At 43.5% G+C, this 21,705-nt stretch overlaps 1 protein-coding gene across 1 annotated transcript in view; it reads right to left on the bottom strand.

The window, feature by feature from the left end:
- The window catches only part of Prps2 (phosphoribosyl pyrophosphate synthetase 2), a 33,953-nt gene that overhangs the window by 10,380 nt on the left and 1,868 nt on the right, over positions 1–21,705 (bottom strand). Inside the window, exons 2-4 of the mRNA XM_010613973.1 lie at positions 15,200–15,383; positions 7,030–7,128; positions 5,759–5,883 (exon numbers count right to left, since the gene is read on the bottom strand). Coding sequence (XP_010612275.1) covers positions 5,759–5,883; positions 7,030–7,128; positions 15,200–15,383 — 408 coding nt within the window. The remainder of the gene's footprint in view (positions 1–5,758; positions 5,884–7,029; positions 7,129–15,199; positions 15,384–21,705) is intronic.

Genomic DNA, 21,705 nt, shown 5'->3' with positions numbered 1-21,705 from the left:
GCTACAGATAGTTCCTTCCTATTTTTCATGTATATAATAGAGACAAAATACATATTCTTAAAGAAGTAATGTCAAGACAACAAATCACAGTGAAATCTCAGGCAGAAAAGATTTAAAAAATAACACCTCTCGCTCCCTTGCTGTGTCTCTGATTTTTTTTTTCTGGATATATATTTCACATATTCACATTCTTTCCTATGTATACACCAAATGACTCTTAGTAGTATTACTGGTAGAGGTACAAAGCAGATAAAGTTTTCTTCTTTCTAAGTTTTCAAATTTTTTGTAGAGCACGTCCAAAGATTGTATAACCAGAAAAAAAGGTTAACTCTGAATTGTCTACTTTTGCCCACTTCCCAGACACTTTTAGGTGGATATTCACTATCTCAACAGTGGTGGGTGTTTCTTTCATAGGTTTACATTTTTCGGAGCTGGCAACTCAGTCAAGTTTCAAAGATTACCCAAGAGTGACCTCCTGTGGCAATCTTAAGTTTTACCTGCAATGAGTCAAGCCTCAAAGGTTTTTCCTAAAACATATAAACTAGTACAACCATTATGGAAATCAGTATGGAGATTTCTCAAAAAACTAAAAGTGAAAATTCCATTTGACCCAGCTAGTCCCCTTCTAAGTATCTTCACCACAGAACTAAAGATATCATATCACAGTGATACATGCCTACCCATGTTTATAGCAGCACAATTCACAGTAGCTAAATTTTTCAAGTGGCCTATATGTCCATCAATAGAAGAATGGATAAAGAAAACATGGTATCTTTACACAATGGAGTATTACTTGGCTATAAAGAAGGCTAAATTTGAGACATTTGTAGGAAAATGGATACACCCTGAAAAATAATGTTCCATGAGATATATCAGACACACAAGCTTACACACAGTATGGTTTCTTTCATTTCAGTAATCTAGAGCACAAATAAAGAGCAAGATAAAAGATTGATAGAAGGAAACAGAAAGGTAAATCTGCAAACAGAATGGGGACCAAGGATAGGGGAATGAGGGAGGGGAAAGGGATAGAAAAAGATTTAAGAAATGCCACGTACATATACTAAGTACCCACAATGAATGTACACATTGCATGTCACAGGCATGAACTTTAAGAACTTATAACAATAGTAATGAAAATGGGGAGGGGGATCTCGACATGGAGGGTGGGAGAGAGGTGGGGAGGGGAAGGGGAATAGAAAGAATCAAGATATGTCAAGTACATATACGTACTTCATAAGGTTAATGTAAACATCGTGTACTGCAAACATATACATGTAAAAATAATAGAAAATATAAAAAACACACTCTGATTTGTCAGATAGATACATAGTTTTTCTTTGGGGAAACAGGGCTTTTTGCATTAAGTTAAGAAGCCACAGCTACTGTCAAGGGCATGGGTCCCACGTCATTTTCAAGGCAGTTGGGAGGAGACAGTTATGTGGAGAAGAGCCCATTCCAGAGTATGAGGCTGGCCATGCCGTGTAGGAGGCACTTTGGGGCCAAAAAAGGGGAGGAGGAGGCAAAGCTTCTGAAATGTATGCCCCAAATGTGGTCCTTCCCGGGAGGAAATCGGATGGCTAAAGTGGGTTTGCTTTGATGACTGAACCAAACAGCACTTCGAATATGGCACTTTACCTGGCCAGGCTAGTCTGCCTATTTTGAAAGTGGGGGTTAGCCAACAGGCAGCGGAACTTAGGATATAATAAGACTTTGTCTCAAAACCATAGGGAAAAAGTGGGTTATTTAATACAGCTTCAGAACAAGCAGATATCTAGTAGGGTTGGGGGAAGGAAGAGTCAAATTCTAATTTCACTCTTCATGCAAAATTAAATTGTGGATGGAAGAAAAATTGGAACATTAAAAGAAAAAAAGGGAAACAAGTATATACAACTCATTTAAGAAAAATTTTAAAGATGAGTGCTTCATTAATGCTGAAGCCATCTTTGAAGAGATATATGACTATATAAAAGGTTTGAAAAGTCCTACAGAGAATAAAAATACAAAAAGAGGGAAGAAATGAGAAACTGGGGGAAAATATTTGCAACACATGGGAGCTGTGGTTGCCTGTTGATGCAGAATTCTTGACAATCTTACGAACAGCCTGCAGCTAATAGAGCAATAGGCAAAAAGTGGGACTAGGCCACTCGTGGAAAGTCACAATACCGGAAGGAGCATTTTCCCTTCTCCACAGCGACCTACATTCACAGGAAGATGCATTGGGTCACTTCCCTGGCCTGATACGCAAAACTGTCCGATAATCTACAGTGTGAGCAAGCGTGTGAAAGTCATCCCTGAGCCACATGTGATGGAGAGACACCTCATCTGTTCTTTTGGAGGGGACTAGCTTTTGGCCCTGTCTATCAGAACTAAACTGTCTTGTGCCTTTGATTTGGCAATTCCACTTCTAGGAACGTGTCCCACTTGTACATTTGCGCAAACTGGCAAAGCGGTATATTGCTGTGGGACTGTACAAGCTGCAGCACCTACAAGTGCGCAACAGGGGACTGATCGTAGGAATTACGATCTCTGCATATGTGGGAGTATTAGTCAGTGTACAAAGCATTCAGGCACACCTGCTACACAGCCACAGACTTACCACTCAAATTTAGCCAACAGCTTTTCTTAAAAGTGCAAGAAAGAAATGTGCATAGCACGTTACCATTTGCGTGTAAGAAATAGGGGGATATGTGTTTGACTAACATCATTGTGACACTGGAAAGAACAGCAGTGCTTAAAAAAGCAAACAGGTGAGTCACTTTTAGCACTATTTCACTTTTTGCTAAGAACAAGCATGATACTTTTTGTTATATGCATAAAAACAGGGTTGAGAAAGGAAAGGAAAAGGGTCTGTGAAATCTGTTTGGGCTTATTAGCTACCAAAGTTACATCTGCTGGTTAAAAACAAAGAAATATGACAGACACAAAGGCCCTTCACTGTATGATCACCGAATGTGAAAAGTTCCATAAACACAGTTCCATCGCCACAGAAGACTGAGATTGGGGGTAGGGGGCACGGGGAGCAACCGCTAATGGGAACAAGGTCTCCTCTCGGTGCAATAACAATGTTCTGGATTAGTGGTGAGGGCAGCACAAGTCTGTGACTATACTGCAAACCACTGAACTGTACACTTTAAGTGAGCGAAGTGGAGGTATTTGAATTGCAACACAATGAAGCTATTAGTACAAACCAGGGTCGTCATGCACTCCTGGACCCCCTAGCCTACTTCTTCACCTCGAGCCAGGAGATTTGTTCTGTTTGAATGTAGATTCCACCACGTGACTGAAGTAAGTTTCCATGTCAACCACAAGCATTTCCAGTAGAAACAAGTCTGTGAAGTTGCGCACATTCTTAAGCAGCTGACAACACGGCATGAATTAACCTTGATGTGCTCGCCAAGGGCATTCCTGTGCCCATCCCACACTGGAAAGGGTCCTATCACGCCTTGCTGCTTTCCACCCCATCGCTGCTCGAATGGGGGCTCTTTGCAAGCGAACTGCTGCCGTCTTTCACATACTTGTGTCTCCTTCCTGTCCATGGCCACTTCCTGCAGCTGGCAGAGGCCCACCACCAGCTGCATGGCCCACTTCTTCCTCCTCTTCTGTGCTGGCAACCTAAGCAGCCGTTGGAGGGCAGCTGAGATCAGAAGGAATGGGCTCTTCTGAGAATCTGGGCCTACAATGCACTGCAGAGCATTATGACTGCCCGCTATCTGGGCCACTCCTAAGCTTTTAAGTGTGACCGCACGTCGCCAACTGGGCTGCAGCTAAATGAGGGCTCCAAACCAGGGGCAGGCTTGCTTTTGGCTGTTGTGTTTTGCATTGCTGGGGATGGAACTCAGGGCTCACTAGGCGAGTGAGCGCTCTTCTCTTCTGCTGAGCTGCACCCCCAGGTCCTGCATTTAACAATCACCTGAAGCTTCACGGTCCCTTTGACTTCTGGGCATTATTAGCACGCACAAACCAGCCACCACTGATGGGCTGGTGGCAGAGGTGTCTCCTAGCACTCCCTTCCCTGCTGTGGCCCCTACCTGGACAGTACAACTCTGGGCCACCTTTTTCTTTGCAGATTCTACGTTTTTTTTTTTTCCTTCCCAGACTGCAGCTGCCAAGATTCCTGAGTCAGCAGCCTGAGCTTGCAGTGAACGCTATGTTATCAGATCAGCTTTCTTTTATTCTTCTCAGCCTTGATTCTGAACACCCTGTGCCTGACTGGCTCACTAACTCCCCGAGTCCTCTGCAAAGCTGATTAGACTTGCTACTCAGGACCGCTTTCTCACGCCACTGCGCTGCACATCACTGCGGGCCTTTCAGTAGCACGTGTCCCACACTCCCCTCTTTCTCTCTTTTTTGATACTCGAGATTGAACCCAGGGCCTTCACACTGAGCTACATTCCCAACCCCCTTCAAACAATGTTACTTTAAAACAACTCCTTAAATTGCCCAGGCGGAACTCAAACTTGCAATCTTCTGCCTCAGTTTCCCAGAGTGCTGGGAACAGAGGCGTGCACCACCAGGCCTGGCTGGCTTCCCGCTCTTTTCACACTTTTGTCTTCTTTGAAACTTGTTCTTTCGACAGTTTGGTAGAGCACCCCAAGGTGTCCTACTGTCAGCTCACCCTAGGGCCAGGAGGACTCTATCGTCTTGAATTGCTCACTTGGGATCATCAGACACTGGGTCACACAAGCAGGGAGAGCTCACTGAGCAAGTGGGGTGTGAAAGTCTCCCCCTGTAAGTGGCTCTGCGGCTGAGGGGGGGGGTCACCCATTCTCACGCTAGGGATTCCTACTCCCCGTATATTCCTCTGGACATCTGCCCATGGCCCAGGCTCAGGATCTATTTTCTTCCCTGTCCAAAGGCCTGGACTGCAAGCTAGTGGTCTGGCTTTCAGCTCCCTTCTTTATGGAGGCTCTTGTGTAGGTGTTCAGAAACACCAGTCTCTTCTTAGATGTGATACCCCACGCCCCAGGCCACCAGAACACAGCTTTCAGCCCTTTTTTTATTTCTTGGCTTCAGATATTTCTGTTTCTTAGAGTTCTACATATAGACATTTCTTTTATAAAATTTCATTCCTTGTTGGTGATCGTTTCCAAGTGTTTGGAATAAGAAGAACTAGTTCAACTGTGTTGTTAATTAAAAGCCTTATTTTCCAAGTAAGTTTATTACATTTTTCCAGGCATGGCAGCACATGCCTGTAAATCCCAGCACTCAGGAAACTGAGGCAGGAAGATCTCTGCGAGTTCGAGGTCAGTTTGGACCATGTGTAAGTTCAAGGTGAGCCTGAAAAACCCTGTCTCAGAAAAAAAAAGTAAAAGAAAAAGCCAAACAACAAAAAATTCATTACTTTGATAATCAGAAAATGTTAAAAATCTTTTTTTTTGCTGAAAACAAATATAGACAGATTGTGTGTGTGTGTGTGTGTGTGTGTGTGTGTGTGTGTTTACTTTCACGAGTGATGAAATGTTGACAAAGATGAGTGGTTTCTGCCTTGGAAGTGAATGAAGTCTATGGTCTACTTACTTGCTCATTTGCAAAATAAAATGTTAAGTAATTTGAAACATGCTTCTCAGGGCTGGAGGTGCTCAGGGCAAGAGTGTTTTCCCTGCATATGTATGAAGCCCTGGGTTCCATCCCTAGCACTGCTAATAATGATGATGATGATGATGAAACCTACTTTCTTATCTAATGCATGGAGAAATGCAGACAGGAAAAAACAATTGGCAATGAGAGAAATTTCCCCAAGCAGCCTGCATGGTACCTTTTGGCTCCTCCTGCATCAGGTGAAACAATGATACAGTTCTTCCACTCGGTGATGTTCTCCCGAATCCACTGCAGAACAGCAGGCTCCGCGTATAGGTTATCCACCGGAATATCAAAGAATCCCTACAGAACAAGGGAGTGTTACACTGCAGAGTTTGTTTCTTTGAAGAGATGACTGCTTCCATTAAATAACATATTTTTTTTGTACTGGGGATCAAACTTGGGACCTTGTGCTGGCGAGGCAGGTGGTGGAACCACTGAGCTAAATCCTTGGCCCCAATAACATTTTAATTTTATATTCAAAAGAAACCTTCCAACAGACTCTCCTTTGTTAATTTTAACAAAATCAAAAGGCAGATATTTCAAGGCAGCCACCTTTAAAATGTATTCAATTGCTTGGGATGGCCTTTTGCAAGGAGGCAAAGGGACATTTATTTATTTATTTTTGGTGCCTGGGATCGAACTCGGGACCTTGAGCTTGCGAGGCAGGCGGCAGCACCACTGAGCTAAATCCCTGGATATTTTTAATTTTTTGGAGACGGAGTTTCACTATGTAATTCAGGATGGCCTTGAACTCACTAGGTAACCCAGGCTGGCTTCAAACTCACGGAGATCTTCCTGTCTCAGCTTCTCTCAGCTAAGATTACAGACATGTGCCACTACAAATGGCCTGGCTGATGTTTTTTTTAACTCCTAAACTGAGTAGTTTACATTCATTTTATATCACAAAACAGATACTGTGTCATTTGGCCTGTTTTAGAGGTGCAGGAGCTAAGGTATGAAGAGGTTAGCACATGTATGTTACAATTGTGTCATTCCCGTGGTTTTCCAGAAGTTGAGGTGGAATTACACCATGTGTACTTCCAAGAAGCTGTTCACTCTTCCAAAACTGGTAAGAGGCAAGCAGTGACAGAAACAAAATATATCAACATTGAGTTATTATGCCAAAGAAACTCCAAGTGAGGAGCCATACACAAACTGAAACACAAGGAATGCTCTCTCCTTCTGTAATGATTTACACTAATACCTCCGTTCAGAGGTTCTCAAACACTTCTGTTTGTGAACAATTCAGTTTGACATTTGGAAAAATTTTGCTTCCGTTAGAGAACTCCACATCAGGTGATGAACATGGCCTCAGCTGTTCCCCCTGCATGAGGACAACTGCAGCCTTCTTCCCCAGAATCACGGAATGAATTAAATTCGTGAACCGAGGTACTACGGTTACTTAGAGTTAGAACCTAACCACTGGCAGGGAGGAAATGCTGGTACCTGTATCTGAGAGGCATGCAGATCCATGGTGATGATGTGATCGGCCCCGGCCACCGAGAGCATGTTGGCCACAAGTTTCGCAGAAATCGGAGCACGGCTCTAAGAAACAAAGACATGGATTTGACAGCAGGAAAACACAGAGCAATAGCTGAGAAAGCCACGTCACAGATGGCATCAACAAAGTGTAATGAGGAAAATGACCCGTGTTGTGATAGCAAAAGATATATTCACTCTATTTTGTTCCCCAGATACTGTTTCCATATACTACCGTGAAGCAATGTGCTTGACACCGGCTATAGAGAACAAATGTCAGAGCAGCACGCAGTTTAACATGGAATGTCACAGTTTGCATCATTCAGGCTGGGATAAATGCCTCGAGGTAACAGAAGAGGTATAGAAAAGAGAGATAATGACAGGGAGGCCACAGAGTCTAAGCAGGATGGTTGTTAGAAGCCCCACTGACGAGATCACTTTCAAGGCAAGGCCGCAAAGGCCAGAGGAAAGCATTTTAGAGGGACAGCAGTACGTGGGACATGGCCAAAGCCAAGAGACCCTCGTGCAGCTAGCAATGGCACGCAGTCCAGCGCTTCAAGATGCTTTCCTGTACTGACAGTTGGAAGCTGCCCTTGTTACAAATTAAACAAAAACCAGGTGGAAGAAAGAACATTTTCTGGTGATGGATAATTTAATATTTAGAGAAAGAGATGCGTTTACTGATCATTTACTGATATTGTGTTCATCTTAATGTTTCCTAACTTCTTTATAGCTTTAGTTCCCATGTTACAAATTATGAACAATAAAACTCTACATCAAAAGATCCAGGAAACTATACTGACATGATTAGACTATACGGACAGGAACTAGGAAGAATTTAGCCACTGTCTATGTGCATGCACTTGACTTTTTTTAATTTTAATTTTTATTTTTTTGGTACCGGGGATTGAACTCAGGTCCTTGCGCTTGCAAGGCAGGCCACTGAACCGCTGAGCTAAGTCCCCAGCCCTTCAGCCACTGTCTATGAATAGCACTATTCCTACACAAGTACTCAAGAAAATACAAGCTTAAAGAAAGGTGGCATTCAAAATAATGACAAGTAAATGATCCCATTAACACACGCACACACTGTATATCAGACACAATATATTCACTTACACAGAGCAAAGAATTATATCAAAATGTTATAGGATTATTGCCATATTCTCTGACACGTCATTGCATTTCTTAAAAATATTTTATAATTAAAGTCTGTGTGCATATATATATATATATATATAATAGGAAAAAATGAGAGAAAACACAAACATAAATGAGAGGAAATAAAATGTTAACAGCTGTTTCTAGAAAACGAGACTATGGATCAATATCTTTTTGCTTTCCTTTTACCTTTTTAAAAATACTTCTTCAATCTTCTTTATGACATATGAATCTTAACTTATGTTTTCACTGTTTAATTCCCCCATACCATTTATTCATGTTGCCATTGGAATAAACCTGATTTTCTTAGCTTTCAAACTAAAGTTCTCTGGCCAATGTGGCTGCAGTCTACCGAGAACTGTCCCTGTCCCTCACCTGTACTCCTGGGCCGCTCTCTACAGTGTGGAGTGGGTCTGGCTGCCTCTTCTAGAGAGCGCAGTGGCCTTGCCTGTATACCACATGGCACCTGGTCCCCATCCAACCCATCTCTGTTGGCCCAATGAGTTTAGTCCTCCAGGTCTGTAGTCACCCATTCATAAGGCTTTCCAAGGACTCCACACATACTCCCTCCCTTCTAAAGTGACATAGCATCACTTGAGCATTTGGCTCCTACCATTTGGACCCTCTTCGTGATGCCTGCTGAAGAAAGGAATGTCCTTGTTCACAGGGCAAATAATTGTTTTTGGATAGCTCACCCTTTGCTGCATATAGCTCATGCCCTGCACATAATAGTATTCTAGTAAATAGTTCATAGTAGAATCTCCATAATATCAAATTTCTAAGGCTTAGTCATTAACCTCACTGATAGTAAGCTAAGCATTCTTTCATCTAAGAAAATTCCAGTATAATACAAAGAACAAACTGGTCACTACGACTGCTTTATAATAAAATCTGATTCACAATGTTAATCAACTATGTGCTCTTCCTAGAATTTTATAAGTGGTTGTTAGGTTTGTATGTGTCTCCTCCCAAATTCAGAAGTTGGCAATGTGATTGTGTTAAGTGTGGTCTTGCAGAGGTTATGAGGCTGGGAGGGCTCTTCCCTAGTTAATGGGAGTGAGGCTATGGGCGAAGAGGTTTTGAACTCCATTCTGCACTTCTGTCCTTCTACCTTCTCCAATGGAAGGACACAGAGTTCCTCCCTAAACCCCACATATTGGTGCCTCGGCCTTGGACTACCAGATTCCAGAACCGAGAAAAAAATTTTCTGTTCTTCAAAAATTACCCGCCTCAGATACTCTGTAATAGCAGCACGAATGGACTAAGACACAGGCAAAAGAGAGTGGTAACAAGCATTTCTTACTTCTGGACTCTGAACCACGGAGGTAATTTTTGAATTCAGACTTTTTGATTTCCTTCTTCAGACTTTTTTTACAAATTTGGTTTTGGTCCTAAGTCTCAGAGTTTAGCTGGACACCCAACTGAATCCTACAGGAAGAGTGACTCACAAGATGACTTATAGTCTAGACAGAGAAAAATTAGTACTGCATTTAAACAAAGGTAAGGTTGAGATAGAGTAGCTGAAATAAAACTTTCGACTTCTCTAATAAAAAATATATGTAGTTCCAAGTTTTGCAAGTCAGCCCAATAATGACAAAGACTTTCTCAGGATATTCCAGATCATATTCAGTGTATCAAACACCACCCTGCCACAAAAGTAACTTTGAAAAGCTTTTGCAAAACTACAAGATTGCAGAGATTTACATCAGTTAAAAACTAGAAAGAAACAATATTTTATCATTTGAAAGGAACACGACCTTCAAAATGATTTTGTAAAACAGAAAACAAACAGAAAACAAGCTGTAAGTCCTTTGTCACTCCCCTGCCCCCAGAAGTAATTATTCTCTGTCTTGCCCACAACCTACTGTTTTCACCAGATAAGGAAACAAGCTGTTATTGACTGTGTACGTATGGCAGGAGCCAGCAAACTACAGCCGAGGGCCAAACCTGCCTGCGGCCTGTTTCTGTCCAGCCTAAGGTCTCAGAGTGGTTCTTATATTTATGAGTCCCCGAAAAGCAATCAAAAGAAGAACAGTGTTTTCAGACAGTTGAAGATTATGTAAAATTCACATTTCAGGACACACAAATAAAATTTTATTGGAGCACAGTCACACCTGTTCGTTTACAATATTGGCCATGGCTGCTTTCACACTAAGACGGCAGAAGTTGGGCTGCCGTAACAGACCCAGGGATCTCCAATTTCACACATGGATCTTTTCAGAGAAAGTTGGTCAACTGTGGATTATAGGCTAGGTACTAGCAGCTATAAATAGCGGCTCATGCTGTCCATAATGTGCAGATGAGGAAACTGAATTTGCAGAGTTTAAGTAACTTTTTCTTTACAAAGGACCGAGTAAACATAGTGTTGTAATTCAAACCTGAGCCCATTTCATTCCAATGTTGCCACCCCCAAGCTCAAAACACTTTGTACCATGTCTTTTACAAGTAATATTATCTCATCATCACTTTTCCACATTACTATTACATTGTATTGATATGTTAACATGTATGAAACCATTGCTTCACTGTTAGAACCTATCCCTGGGTTCTTGTGCATACACACAAAACCCAAAATAACATTTGTACAGGGCTTGCCTAAAAGAACATCAAGCACGAGTAAAAAATGGGAACAGGCTTTAAAGAGAGCAAAAAGGCTCTAGATTTTCCTGGGTTTCTTTGCAGGTACTTCTGAGTAGAGTGATTACACAGAATTTCATTGTGTCATGAGATGTCATAGGCAGGACAGTCCTATGGGATGGGAAAATGGCAACAGAAAACCTGGGAGGACTCCTTCTGTAGCCAACACAAGTGTAGCCCATGGCTGGCTGTAACACTCAAACACCACACAGCCCTCTATCTGCCTACAGGAAGCAAAAAGGCAGAAGTGAACTCTCTGTCCCAAATCTTGCCTGCTCTCCTCACTGTTTGCTCACACTGGCACATGGTGGCACTTGGCTAAGAAATGAAATGTGGATAGGGCGGGGGATTTAGCTCAGTGGTTCCAATGCCTGCCTTGCAATTGCAGGGACCCGAGTTCGATCCCCGGTGGTGGTGGTGGTGGGGAGAAATGAAATGTGCCAACAGGCTCAAGTCATTTCTCTCTCCTTCTTCTTTTTTGTTTTTTTGGGACTGGGGCCCAGGCTGGCCTCAAACTTCTAGCCATCTTCCTGTCTCAGCCTCCAAGTGCTGAGATTACAGGTGTGCACATCAAGCCAAGTAGGGCCATTTTTCTCAAGCACTTCCTAAATCCATGTTGCAATCACCTGGGCAATTTTCTAGATGAAACCTGAGCCACTTGAATGAAGAGGAGAACTAAATAGAAAAGTTGTCAGAAACTTTAAAAAAAAAGTACAAAAGCATACATCAGATGATGGATAACTAAGAATTCTCCTTTCAACAAGTTTGAAGAAAGAATAATGCTCTCCTTACTATAAGTCACACTAACTACACAGATGTGTCCAAATAATGATGCCAGGACAATATATGGGCTGCTGTACCAGACCCAAAGATCCCCAATTTCACACATGGCTCCTTTCAGAGAAAGTTGCTCAGTCATGTACCTGCAAGGTTTTCTGGAGCTATAGACAGAGAGGGCTTTCCACCAGACTTGCCTTGGACAGTGCGTGAACACTTGTTTCCTGGCACATTACTTAGTAATAGAGCCCCCTTTCACTCTCTGTAGTGTTGTATTAGATGCTAAACAATGTGATTGTTAATACTATTTCAAGGATTGAGCTGTCCTTAAAATACTTTTTTTCGTAGTACCAGGGATTAAACCCCAGGCCTTTGTACTGAGCTGTATCCCCAGCCCTTTTTATTTTTTTTAAATGTTGAGATAGGGTCTCACTAAGTTGCTAAGTTTTCAAGGCTAGCTTGAACTTTTGAGCCTCCTGCCTCAGTTTCCTATTTTAAGCCACACAGTGTGGTCATTTGTTACAAGAGTGCTAGGAAGTGAATCCACTGTACTCTGAGTCCTTCCTTTCTATTTGTGTTTCCCACCAATAAGCCACCAGGATTCCTAAGTACTACACACACTGCTTCTCAACTGTGTCCCCACCCTTGTCTCTGTGTAGCCCAGGCTGGCCTGAAACTCCCAGGGATTCTCCTCAGCACCCTGAGTGCTGGGATTACCAGAGTACACCACATGCCCCAGCTGAGGATAAAGAAGGTCTTATCTTTTCTATTCAGTTAAGTTCAGGGAAGTCACAGAATGTGTGTTCAAATTGACCCAAAATGCAAAATAAATCTAAATGTGTAACAATAGGAAAACTGGGGAACAGCTAGTCAGAAAGTGCAATTCCACACAGCAGTTAAAGCCATCAGGGTTTGCAGAAGTCTACAGGGCTCTTCTTCTCAGCACGGTGGCTTGGAGACAGAGATCAGGGACCATCATAGCTCCTGAAATGTAAGAGGCAGGGGAGAGACTGTGCTGGTTTCTCCACTACAAAGACTTTATTGTGAATAAAAATAAGAAACAAAATTTGAAAACACAACCTTGGAAAAAGAGGTTGGTTCAAATCAGATATGTGTCAACAAAAAAATGCAGACACCTCAATATCTGTATCTGCTATTTGTAACAAAGGAACTGGGGGTTAGAAATCACTCAGCGGTGGGAGCGGGGCCTGACAAAGGAATGATTTACTGGAGAAGATACAGTGTATTGAATAGCTCAGGGCCAAACACAAAATGCAAAACCTACTGAAAATTAAAGAACTTGATTGAAAAATAATCACAGTGTGGGAATTTACTAAGCCTCCTGCCACATGGAAGAGAAAGTGGCAGAAAATGAACTCCTTTATGACAGGACAAAGATGGAGTTGCTAAGCAATCCTGTGGAAAGACCCAGACAGGAGGAAGCGCTAAGGCACACCACACTGGTGGAACACAATTTAAACAATGGCATTCAGCAGCTAAGAATAATGCAGAAAACTTTAATCTAGTTAAACAATACAAAAAGCTGGATAAATACTAAGTAGGGGGACATGGTTTCATAGCAACATATGTGACTGAAAATTTCAGCTGCCTACAAGCTCAAGTTTAAATCACAAAGTCACACACACACACACACACATACAATATGGTCCATGTGCTAGAAACTTGATCTCCATGTGGTGACATTAGAAGTGGGCCTAGTGGAAAACAGGGAGGTCAAGGGTGCCACCCTCAGAAGGGCCAGAAGCTGGTCTCTGAGTGGCTTAGTCCCTGCAAGAGGGCTGTTGCCCAGACTATCAAAGAATGACACCAGACTATTGCACTCTTTTGTTCTTTCCTCACACACTTGGCCCTTCTGCAAGTGGCTAGTTCTCTTCCCAGTCCTCCACAGCCAAAAACAATGCTTCCCAGTATGCCAGTGCTATGCTACCTGAATCTTAAAGCTGTCAGTGTGGTGAGCCACATAAACTTTTTTATTTTAGGAGCTACCCAGCCTCTGGGATTTTGTGACAACACAAAACTGACTTCAAAGCCAATTCAAACTCTAATGCAAGAGTTGGCCAACTGTGACTCATCAGTCAAATCCAGCCAGCCACTTGTTCTGGCACTGCCTGTAAGCTAATAGTGGTTCTTACATGTTTAAATGGTTAAGAAAAATCAAAAGAAGGGACTGGGAGCCATATTTGAAGAGGGTGAGATTAAAATTCCGGAAGACCTTGGTTTATGTATTCAAATGTATGCTGTTTTCAGAAATTTGTGTTGTTTTCGAAATGAACCCCTGGGCTTAGAGTCGATCACTGTAGTGGGTCAAGTGGCAGCCCCCAAACTCACTCCTACCCACGGCTCACAATGTGGCCTCATTTGGAAGTAGGCTCTTTGCAGATACAAGCAAGGTAAAGATCAAGATGAAACCATTCTAAACCAGGAGTGCTGATGCATGCCTATAAACCCAGCATTCAGGAGGCTGAGGCAGGAGGAATGTCACAAGTTAATGGCTACATAATGAGTTCCAGGCCAGCCTGGGCTATACTGTGAGATCCTGTCTCAAAAAAAAAAAAAGAGAGAAATGAAAGATTAGGTTAAAACTAAACTGCAATGACAGTATCCTTGTAAAAGACAGAAGAGGACACACAATGACACGTGAAGAGGCCACTTGAAGACAGAGGTAGAGACTGGAATGAGGCTGACACAAGCCAAAGAACCAAGGAGCCACCAGCAGCGAGAAGAGTTGAAGGAATAGCTGTCCCTACAGCTTCCAGATGGTACAGCCCTGCCCGCACCTGGATTTCAGACTTCTGGCCTCTGGACCTGTGTGAGATTAAATTCCTGCTCTCTTAAGTTCCCCAGTTTATGGGAATTTGTTGTGCTAGCCCTAACAATTCATTAAATCTGCCTCCAAGGTCTCCTCAATCAACTTCTCTGATGTACCTCGAAAGTTAAGAGCAATTCTATTTTCTTCAACCTGTATAGACTCACAGAGCCTCCTGTAGTGCTAATGTTGCTAAAAGAATAATTCAAGGACATGAACTCTGTTCTCCTTGAAGGGCTAAAAACAGACAGTAGCATTTCTTATTAAACTTGTTATTGGGGAGAGTTATAGATTCACATGCAGTTACAAGGAACAATGCAGTTCCTAACAACATAAGTAACAATGTTACCTGGTGTACTAGAAATAACATGCAAAATTCTAGCAATCTTACAATCAGGACCCTGACATTGCTACAATGAGTGAACTGAACAGGACACTCCCCAGTTTGACTGGGTACTCACACAGTGCGGAGGTGGGGGTGTCCTTAGTTTCATCCACCACCACACACACAATTTCATCATGAGAAAGCCAATAATGGTAATTTAATACTTGCAAAATACGCTTTACTTGTCTGCAGACCTATAAATACTAATGTGGTGGGCTCAGAGACAAATCTGAAAAAGACAAGGTGAGGACCCCTGCTCATATGAGCATTAACAGAGAAAGATATTCTACTGCAAGAGGCATGTGCAGAAATGATGGTGGCTCAGAGCAGGACACGCCTGCCTCTCCTACCTTGTCCTTCTTATCTTGGCGGGCATACGGGAAGCACGGGATCACCGCAGTCACCCTGGAGGATGAGGCGATCTTGCACGCATTGATCATGATGAGCAGTTCCATCAGGTTGTCATTGATCTCTCCACAGCCACTCTGGATGATGTAGACATCTTCCCCTCTGACACTTTCACCGATCTCCACACTGGGAAAAGAAACATGCCATCGATTGACGTGAAAGTATGCCTGCTTCTTGGAGGGGTCTCCAAGGTCACCCCCAGGTTCACTGACTCATCAGGTAAAATCACAAGACTTGGCATAAACTTGCACCTAATGCATGGCTGAGGTTTATTATGGGGAAGGGACACAGGGAAAATCAGTAAAGGGAGAGTGCACAAGGAGAAGCTGGGGGAAACCAGGTGTGAGATTCAGAAGTCGAGATTAATGCCTCCAGTAGCGAGCTGTGATAAGACTTGAAAAATGTTGCTACCAGGGAAACTGCTTAAAGAATCAGGGCCATCACCTAGACACCTAGCACATGCCAAAAGGCCAGGCTCTCCCGTAATCACATCGCTCCCAAACTGTTATCAATGTAGGCACCATGAACCAGTCTTATCAAAAGATGGTGGGAACTTTGGGGAATCTAAGCTCACAGACACCAGCCAAAGCCCAACTTTGCAAGCAAGCCTTTCTGAGTTGCAAGCCTGCTATTTTAGCTCTTTTCTGCAAAATACTTTGTTTTAGTACTTCGCTTATATTAAACTTTTACATGACTGTTGCTTTAAAAATTCAAATCATTCTGTGAGGCTTATAATGGATAATCAATTGCAACACTTGATATGGTTTTTAGATATTTACCTTCAAGTCTCTAGCTAATGTACGTCTTCCTACATCTTGACTTTTTATCTGAGGATCATGGCCTGACTCCTCACTGTGGAAGATGGGGATTTGGTTCTACTCCTTTCTGCCCCATCTCACAAGTACACCCTCCCCATCTTGCCATCATCCAAACACAGATCAATACTCAAAGTGAAAACTGACTGCTACTTTGTGTGTGTTTGTGGTACTAGGGATTGAACCCAGGGCCTTTACACTGAGTTACATCCCCAGTCCTTTTCATGTTTTTATCCTGTGGGACAAGGTCTCCCTTCGTCACTCCCTAAACTCGAACCTAAATTTTACCCTCCTGCCTCAGCCTCCAGAGTGCTGGGATTACAGGTGTGCACCACCATGCCCAGTTTTGACTACTAACTTTGTAAGTGTGTAAATGAGGCTCAGAGATGAGCCACATAGTAATCTTAAAACAGTGTTCATATTTTCCTTTCGTGCAGGTTTTTGTTTCCCCTCCAGGTAATCCCGTTTTACTCTGGTAAATTTTCTGCCCACTACATTCAGACATCACCCTGAATACCTCCTTGACAGTTTCAATCTCTGAGTGTCAGAGGCTTCAAGTGCTGCTTTCTTTGTCCCGCAGATGCCCCTCCCAGAGCTGGCTGTCCTGGTGCCAGCTTCCCACCTGTGCCCAGCTGCTGGCCGGGGATTCCCTTCACCTTGGTCCCATCTCACTCTTTTCCGGCACACTTCCTTATTGTGGTGCTTAGCATCCTCCTGTGGTTTATTGAGAAAGAATAAGTAGGGAGGTCAATTTTTAAAAATTGCATATCTGAAAATTTCTGGAATTCCAGGTAATGAATTCAGTGGTATTCAAGGAAAGAGGAAGAGAGGGAGAGCGGAAGGAAGAGAGGAGGCGAGGAAGACAGGAAGGGAGGCAGAGAGGGAGAGAGGGAGAGCGAGACCATTCATTCCCGGTGTGTGCCTTTCTTGGAAAGAAAAGTAAAACAGAATTGTGTCCTTGGGGAAAGTTCTTCCCAGAGTACCAGGTAAGAATCAGGACTGTGGTCAGCTCTGCTGAGATGCTTTTTCTGTACAGGCAGGCTTGTTCGGATGGCTGATAGATTAGGAACAATTTGAGCATAATGTCTGCTTTTGCTTATGCACAAACTCCTATCTTGGGACAGAATGCAGAAAACCGATCTGTGCCCAGCTAAATGGAGCCACTTAGAAAAACACAAGCATACATCACACGAGGACAATGAGATGCACTCAGCCACATCTGTTGTCCCAGCTCAGCTCGCCTCATCATTTCAGATAACCTCCCTTCTGCAATCTCAGAATAACTCAGAAGCTGCAGCCCTTCGGAGCCCCACTTCCATCAGTAAAGTTTTCAGCAGAAAAAGCCATGTTGAGGGCATCTTTCTGTACTCTGCAGAACATCTAAAACATGTAAAAGTGCTTCATTGTTTATACTACAGTTCCATGTGTGTTTTTAGGTGTCACTGAGGAAGTTCTTCAATGTCATAAGCCTTGTGACTTGTAATTGTACAGTCTGTACAGCATGGTACTTTTAGGAATCTGTGTATAACATTATAGCCAAACTGGCTGTAAGCAAATTCATCCAAAAGTGAACTACTGCACGTCAGTAAGTGAGGCTCATGGTTACCCTTCTTCTGCTATCTGAAGCCAACTATATCCAACCAAATTATTTTATGAAAGGAGCAAATTGTAATTAATGAAAATCTCAAAACAAATCAATATTTGAGATACCATGCAGTAGACTATCTAAACCAACAAAAGTTTATATCCAACTTCAAGGATAATACTGAGAAGATAAACATGAATTTCAAGTTGACAGATGAAAATGGTAACACTCGCGCTCCCCATGCTCTCTGAGAGAGCCTCACTAAATTGCTAAGTTGCCAAGGCTGGCCTTCCTGCCTCAGCCTCCCAAATAGCTGGGAGAGCAAATGTGCATCACCACACCTAGCTTTTAATCATGTTCTTGCATGCTCTCAGAAATGAATATTAACGGTACACCATCGACCTCAGGCTGAAAGTGTCAGAAAGAATTCCATGTGTACCTCCCCCTATTTTGTGTTCTAAGGAATGAACACAGCTTCTTTGTGAACCTTGTAATTGTAGAATGAACGTGATTTGAGGTCAAATATTTTATAGCTCAAGGGTTGACAAAATACAGCATACATCTCTTTTTGTATGGTTCATAAGCTAAGATGGTACTGTAAGTAGAATAATGCCCCCAAAGACATCTATACTCAAGTCCTTTGAATATGTTACATCACACGGTGAAGGAGATGTGTTCTTATAGATGGAGTTAAGGGTGTTAATCAGCTGCCCTTAAAATAAGGAAATTATCCTGGGTTACTTAAATTGGCCCAATGCAATCATAAAGCTTCTCAAAAATGGAAAAGGGGGTCAGCGAAAGAGGTGTGAAGACTGAAGCAGGGTCAGGGAGATGCTTAGTTGCTGGCTTGGAAGATAGAGGAGGGGCCAAGGGCCAAGAAATGGGGGGTGCCTCAAAAGTTGGAAAGTCAAGGGGATGGATCCTCCCCTAGAGCTTCCAAGGGAATGCAGCTTCCTGACCCAGGAGGGACTTCTAACTCACACAGCTGTAAACTGCGGGAACAGCAGAAACTGCAAGTGGCCAGCACGGTGTGAAAAATTGATAATGTGGCCTTCTATGGACAATCTCGCAGCTCCAAGTCATGATTATTTATCCCACAAGATCTGATTCTGCATTTCACTTAAGAGCTTGTGTTTATATGACTAGCAGTCCAGGGTAGGACAGAGGACATTGTGGTGATACCTATTGCAAACACAGTTGTGGTTCTACTCAGAAAGATGACCCAACTGATCTGTAGTCCAGGGCTTGAACAGGTTGTGGACTGAAGGCACTATCATTTGCTATTTAGCCAAGGAGTGTTTTTGGACCCCCAAATGCATGTGACTGACTCAACAGTGAGTGGGTGTGATAATTAAAAGATGGCCACAGATTCTTAAACACTTTCTTCATGAAGAAGCAGGGTCTCTGTTGCCTGCTGTCGAACCTGGGAGGGCGCTGGGCTTAACTAACAGCATGTGACAGAGTGGTGATGTGGCAACTTCTAAGTCCAAACCTTCGTAGGCTGGCAGCTACCCGTCCCTGCCTTTTAAAGCACTCACTCTTGAAAGGCAGCCTCCATGCCAGAAGGGAGTCCAAGCAGTGCTGTGATGGGATCTGCAGTGAGAGGAACTCAGGTTTCTACCTGAGCTTCCAGGCAAAAACCAGTGCCCACCTGCCAGCCATGCAAAAGTGCCATCTTCAAAATGGATCCTCCAGCCTCGGCAGCCACCCCAGCTGCCTCAGAGGAGACAAGCCTTCCGTGCTGAGCCCTGCCCAAACTGCACATGTGTGAGCCAAATAAACCATTATTGCTTTAAGCTGGTTAGTTCTGGGGTGATTTCATACATAGCAGTAGGTCATCAGAACCTTGGATCCCACAGCACAGGTAAGGACGCCACCAGCCGGTGAATTGACAATGTTATAAGAGAGACCTCTAGATACCACCATGCATGCGTCTTAGGAAGTCATCCAGGGATTTCTGTGAAGCTGCAGCGGACTTCTTCCTGCACATCTGGAGTGATTTAGAGACGAGAAGGTAAAAATCAGGAGGCTCTATGTCTCATTAAATGGCACTCACAAATACAATGGGAGCACTGATGACCAGGAGCAAACCAGATTTCTGGTCCTGGCTCAGTGAGGGATTCAGGAAAGAGCTTTTTCCATGAACTGAATCATTTTCATTTCCTTTTGGCCCTTCTGTTTCCCATCCCTAGGACCACAGAGTAAAAACCAGAGTGCTAGCGCAGTACCTGGTACAGAGAGGACTTTGTAAAAGTCATCCTCTGCACCTGTACAGTTCATGGGAAAAAGTCACCATGTTAACCTTTACAGTCTACGTGTTCAGAGCATAAAATGGAGCTATATTAGCAACTCTCAGACTTCATGCTGAGGGTGTTTGGAGACTACATGATTTCTATTAGCAAGTGGTTGATAAAAGATACTCAAAACAAAAGAAAAACTAGATCTCTTTACATTTAAATGTCTAAACAATCATAGTTGGGAGGTCTGAGTGAGTTTTGTCCCACCGTCTACAGAGTCTTTTTTTGCAGAAATCCAACATTGACTTAGCAATTAACTGATCTAGATTAACCCTGTCTTTAGCAAAGGACTATGCTGCAGAGATGACACGGAAGGGCAAAATTGCTTCTGAAACTCACTTCATCCAGAAACTTCTCCTTATGTGGCAAAAACCTTCTGAGCAAAAACTATTGTTCTTAGAGCTACTGAAACTCAAGCAGGATTGGCACAGTACTGCAACCCTTAAACCTAGCTCTGTCTTTCTCCAGAGCCCCTGGCCATCCTCCTGGACTCCACACTAAGCTGCAAAGTGGAATTATTCAGCCGGGTTCTCCAGGCTGTTGCTCATTCACAACTTTGCCTCACTTACTTGACCATAAGAGGTGCTGTGCAACTGGAAGAAGTCATGTGAACTGAATGAATTTTCCTTAAAGCCTGACTGCTCAAGAAAAAGCACCTTTGCCATCAGTATTATTAATGTAACTCACTCAGAAACATCTGCTTTGCCCAAGGTCAAGATTTCCTTCTATGCTTCCTTCTAAAAATATTAGCTTTAGATTTTACATTTCCATCTCCTGTCTATATCGTTATATATTTTTGTAAACAGTGAGAAAGTACGATGGTCTGTGTGCGTGTGTGCGCGTGCGCGCGCACAGCTGTCCAACTGTTCAGCACCATTTCTTAAAATTGTTGGTTGGACTGGAACTTCGCCATTGACAAAAAAAGTCATCTGTTACTGTGTACAGTTACCTTCACTAGGCATTTGAGGGCAACAAGAGAAAATAGACCAACTTGAAATTAAAGAACTTCGTGCACTCAAACGAATGGAGAAAGGACCCCTCTCCCCGACCCGTCCAGCTTTGAAACGTCCGCCTCCTGACTGCACCGAGCGCAAGTGATCGCTTCTTGTGGACCTGAGAAATGGGCGGAATTCACACCAAACTTGGGCCTTGCTGCTGCACACAGCACAGCACCAAAACCACAAAGAAGCTGAACGTCCATCAGCTTGGAGGCAGCAAATGAGAAGGAGCCCTGTGGAGCCCAGCACGTGCACCCAGGAGTTCTCACACTCTCTCCAACCTCAGCACAACCTCGCCGTTAGGACAACGCGGTGCCCAGCACCGGGTCTGATCCCTGGCTCCTCGCTGTCTCAGAACCTCCGAGGAAAGGTCTCTGAAAAGCAGCGTTTGAAAAGTCCCCTCATAGATCTAGTGCACAGCCAGAGTACTGGACGTGAGAGGAATCTTTCGGGCCACGCACGGGCCTGGGGTTCACTCTTGAAGGGACGCGGAAACTGGGACAAGCAGACCCTAGGAAGTCCCTCCACCGCTCGTGCACGGAGGTATTCCCGCCGGCGGCGTCCACTCAATCTCCGACGGTCTGTGACCGCCCCGATGTCGCCCTTCCGGACTGACAGCGTTTGACCTCATAGATCTAGTGCACAGCCAGAGTACTGGACGTGAGAGGAATCTTTCGGGCCACGCACGGGCCTGGGGTTCACTCTTGAAGGGACGCGGAAACTGGGACAAGCAGACCCTAGGAAGTAGGAAGT

This window comes from Fukomys damarensis, unplaced genomic scaffold (genome assembly GCF_012274545.1).
Source record: "Fukomys damarensis isolate Sample0158 unplaced genomic scaffold, DMR_v1.0_HiC HiC_scaffold_39, whole genome shotgun sequence".
Taxonomy (NCBI): domain Eukaryota; kingdom Metazoa; phylum Chordata; class Mammalia; order Rodentia; family Bathyergidae; genus Fukomys; species Fukomys damarensis.
The sequence above is the reverse complement of the archived record's forward strand: the minus strand, read 5'-3'. Positions and strand labels throughout refer to the sequence as shown.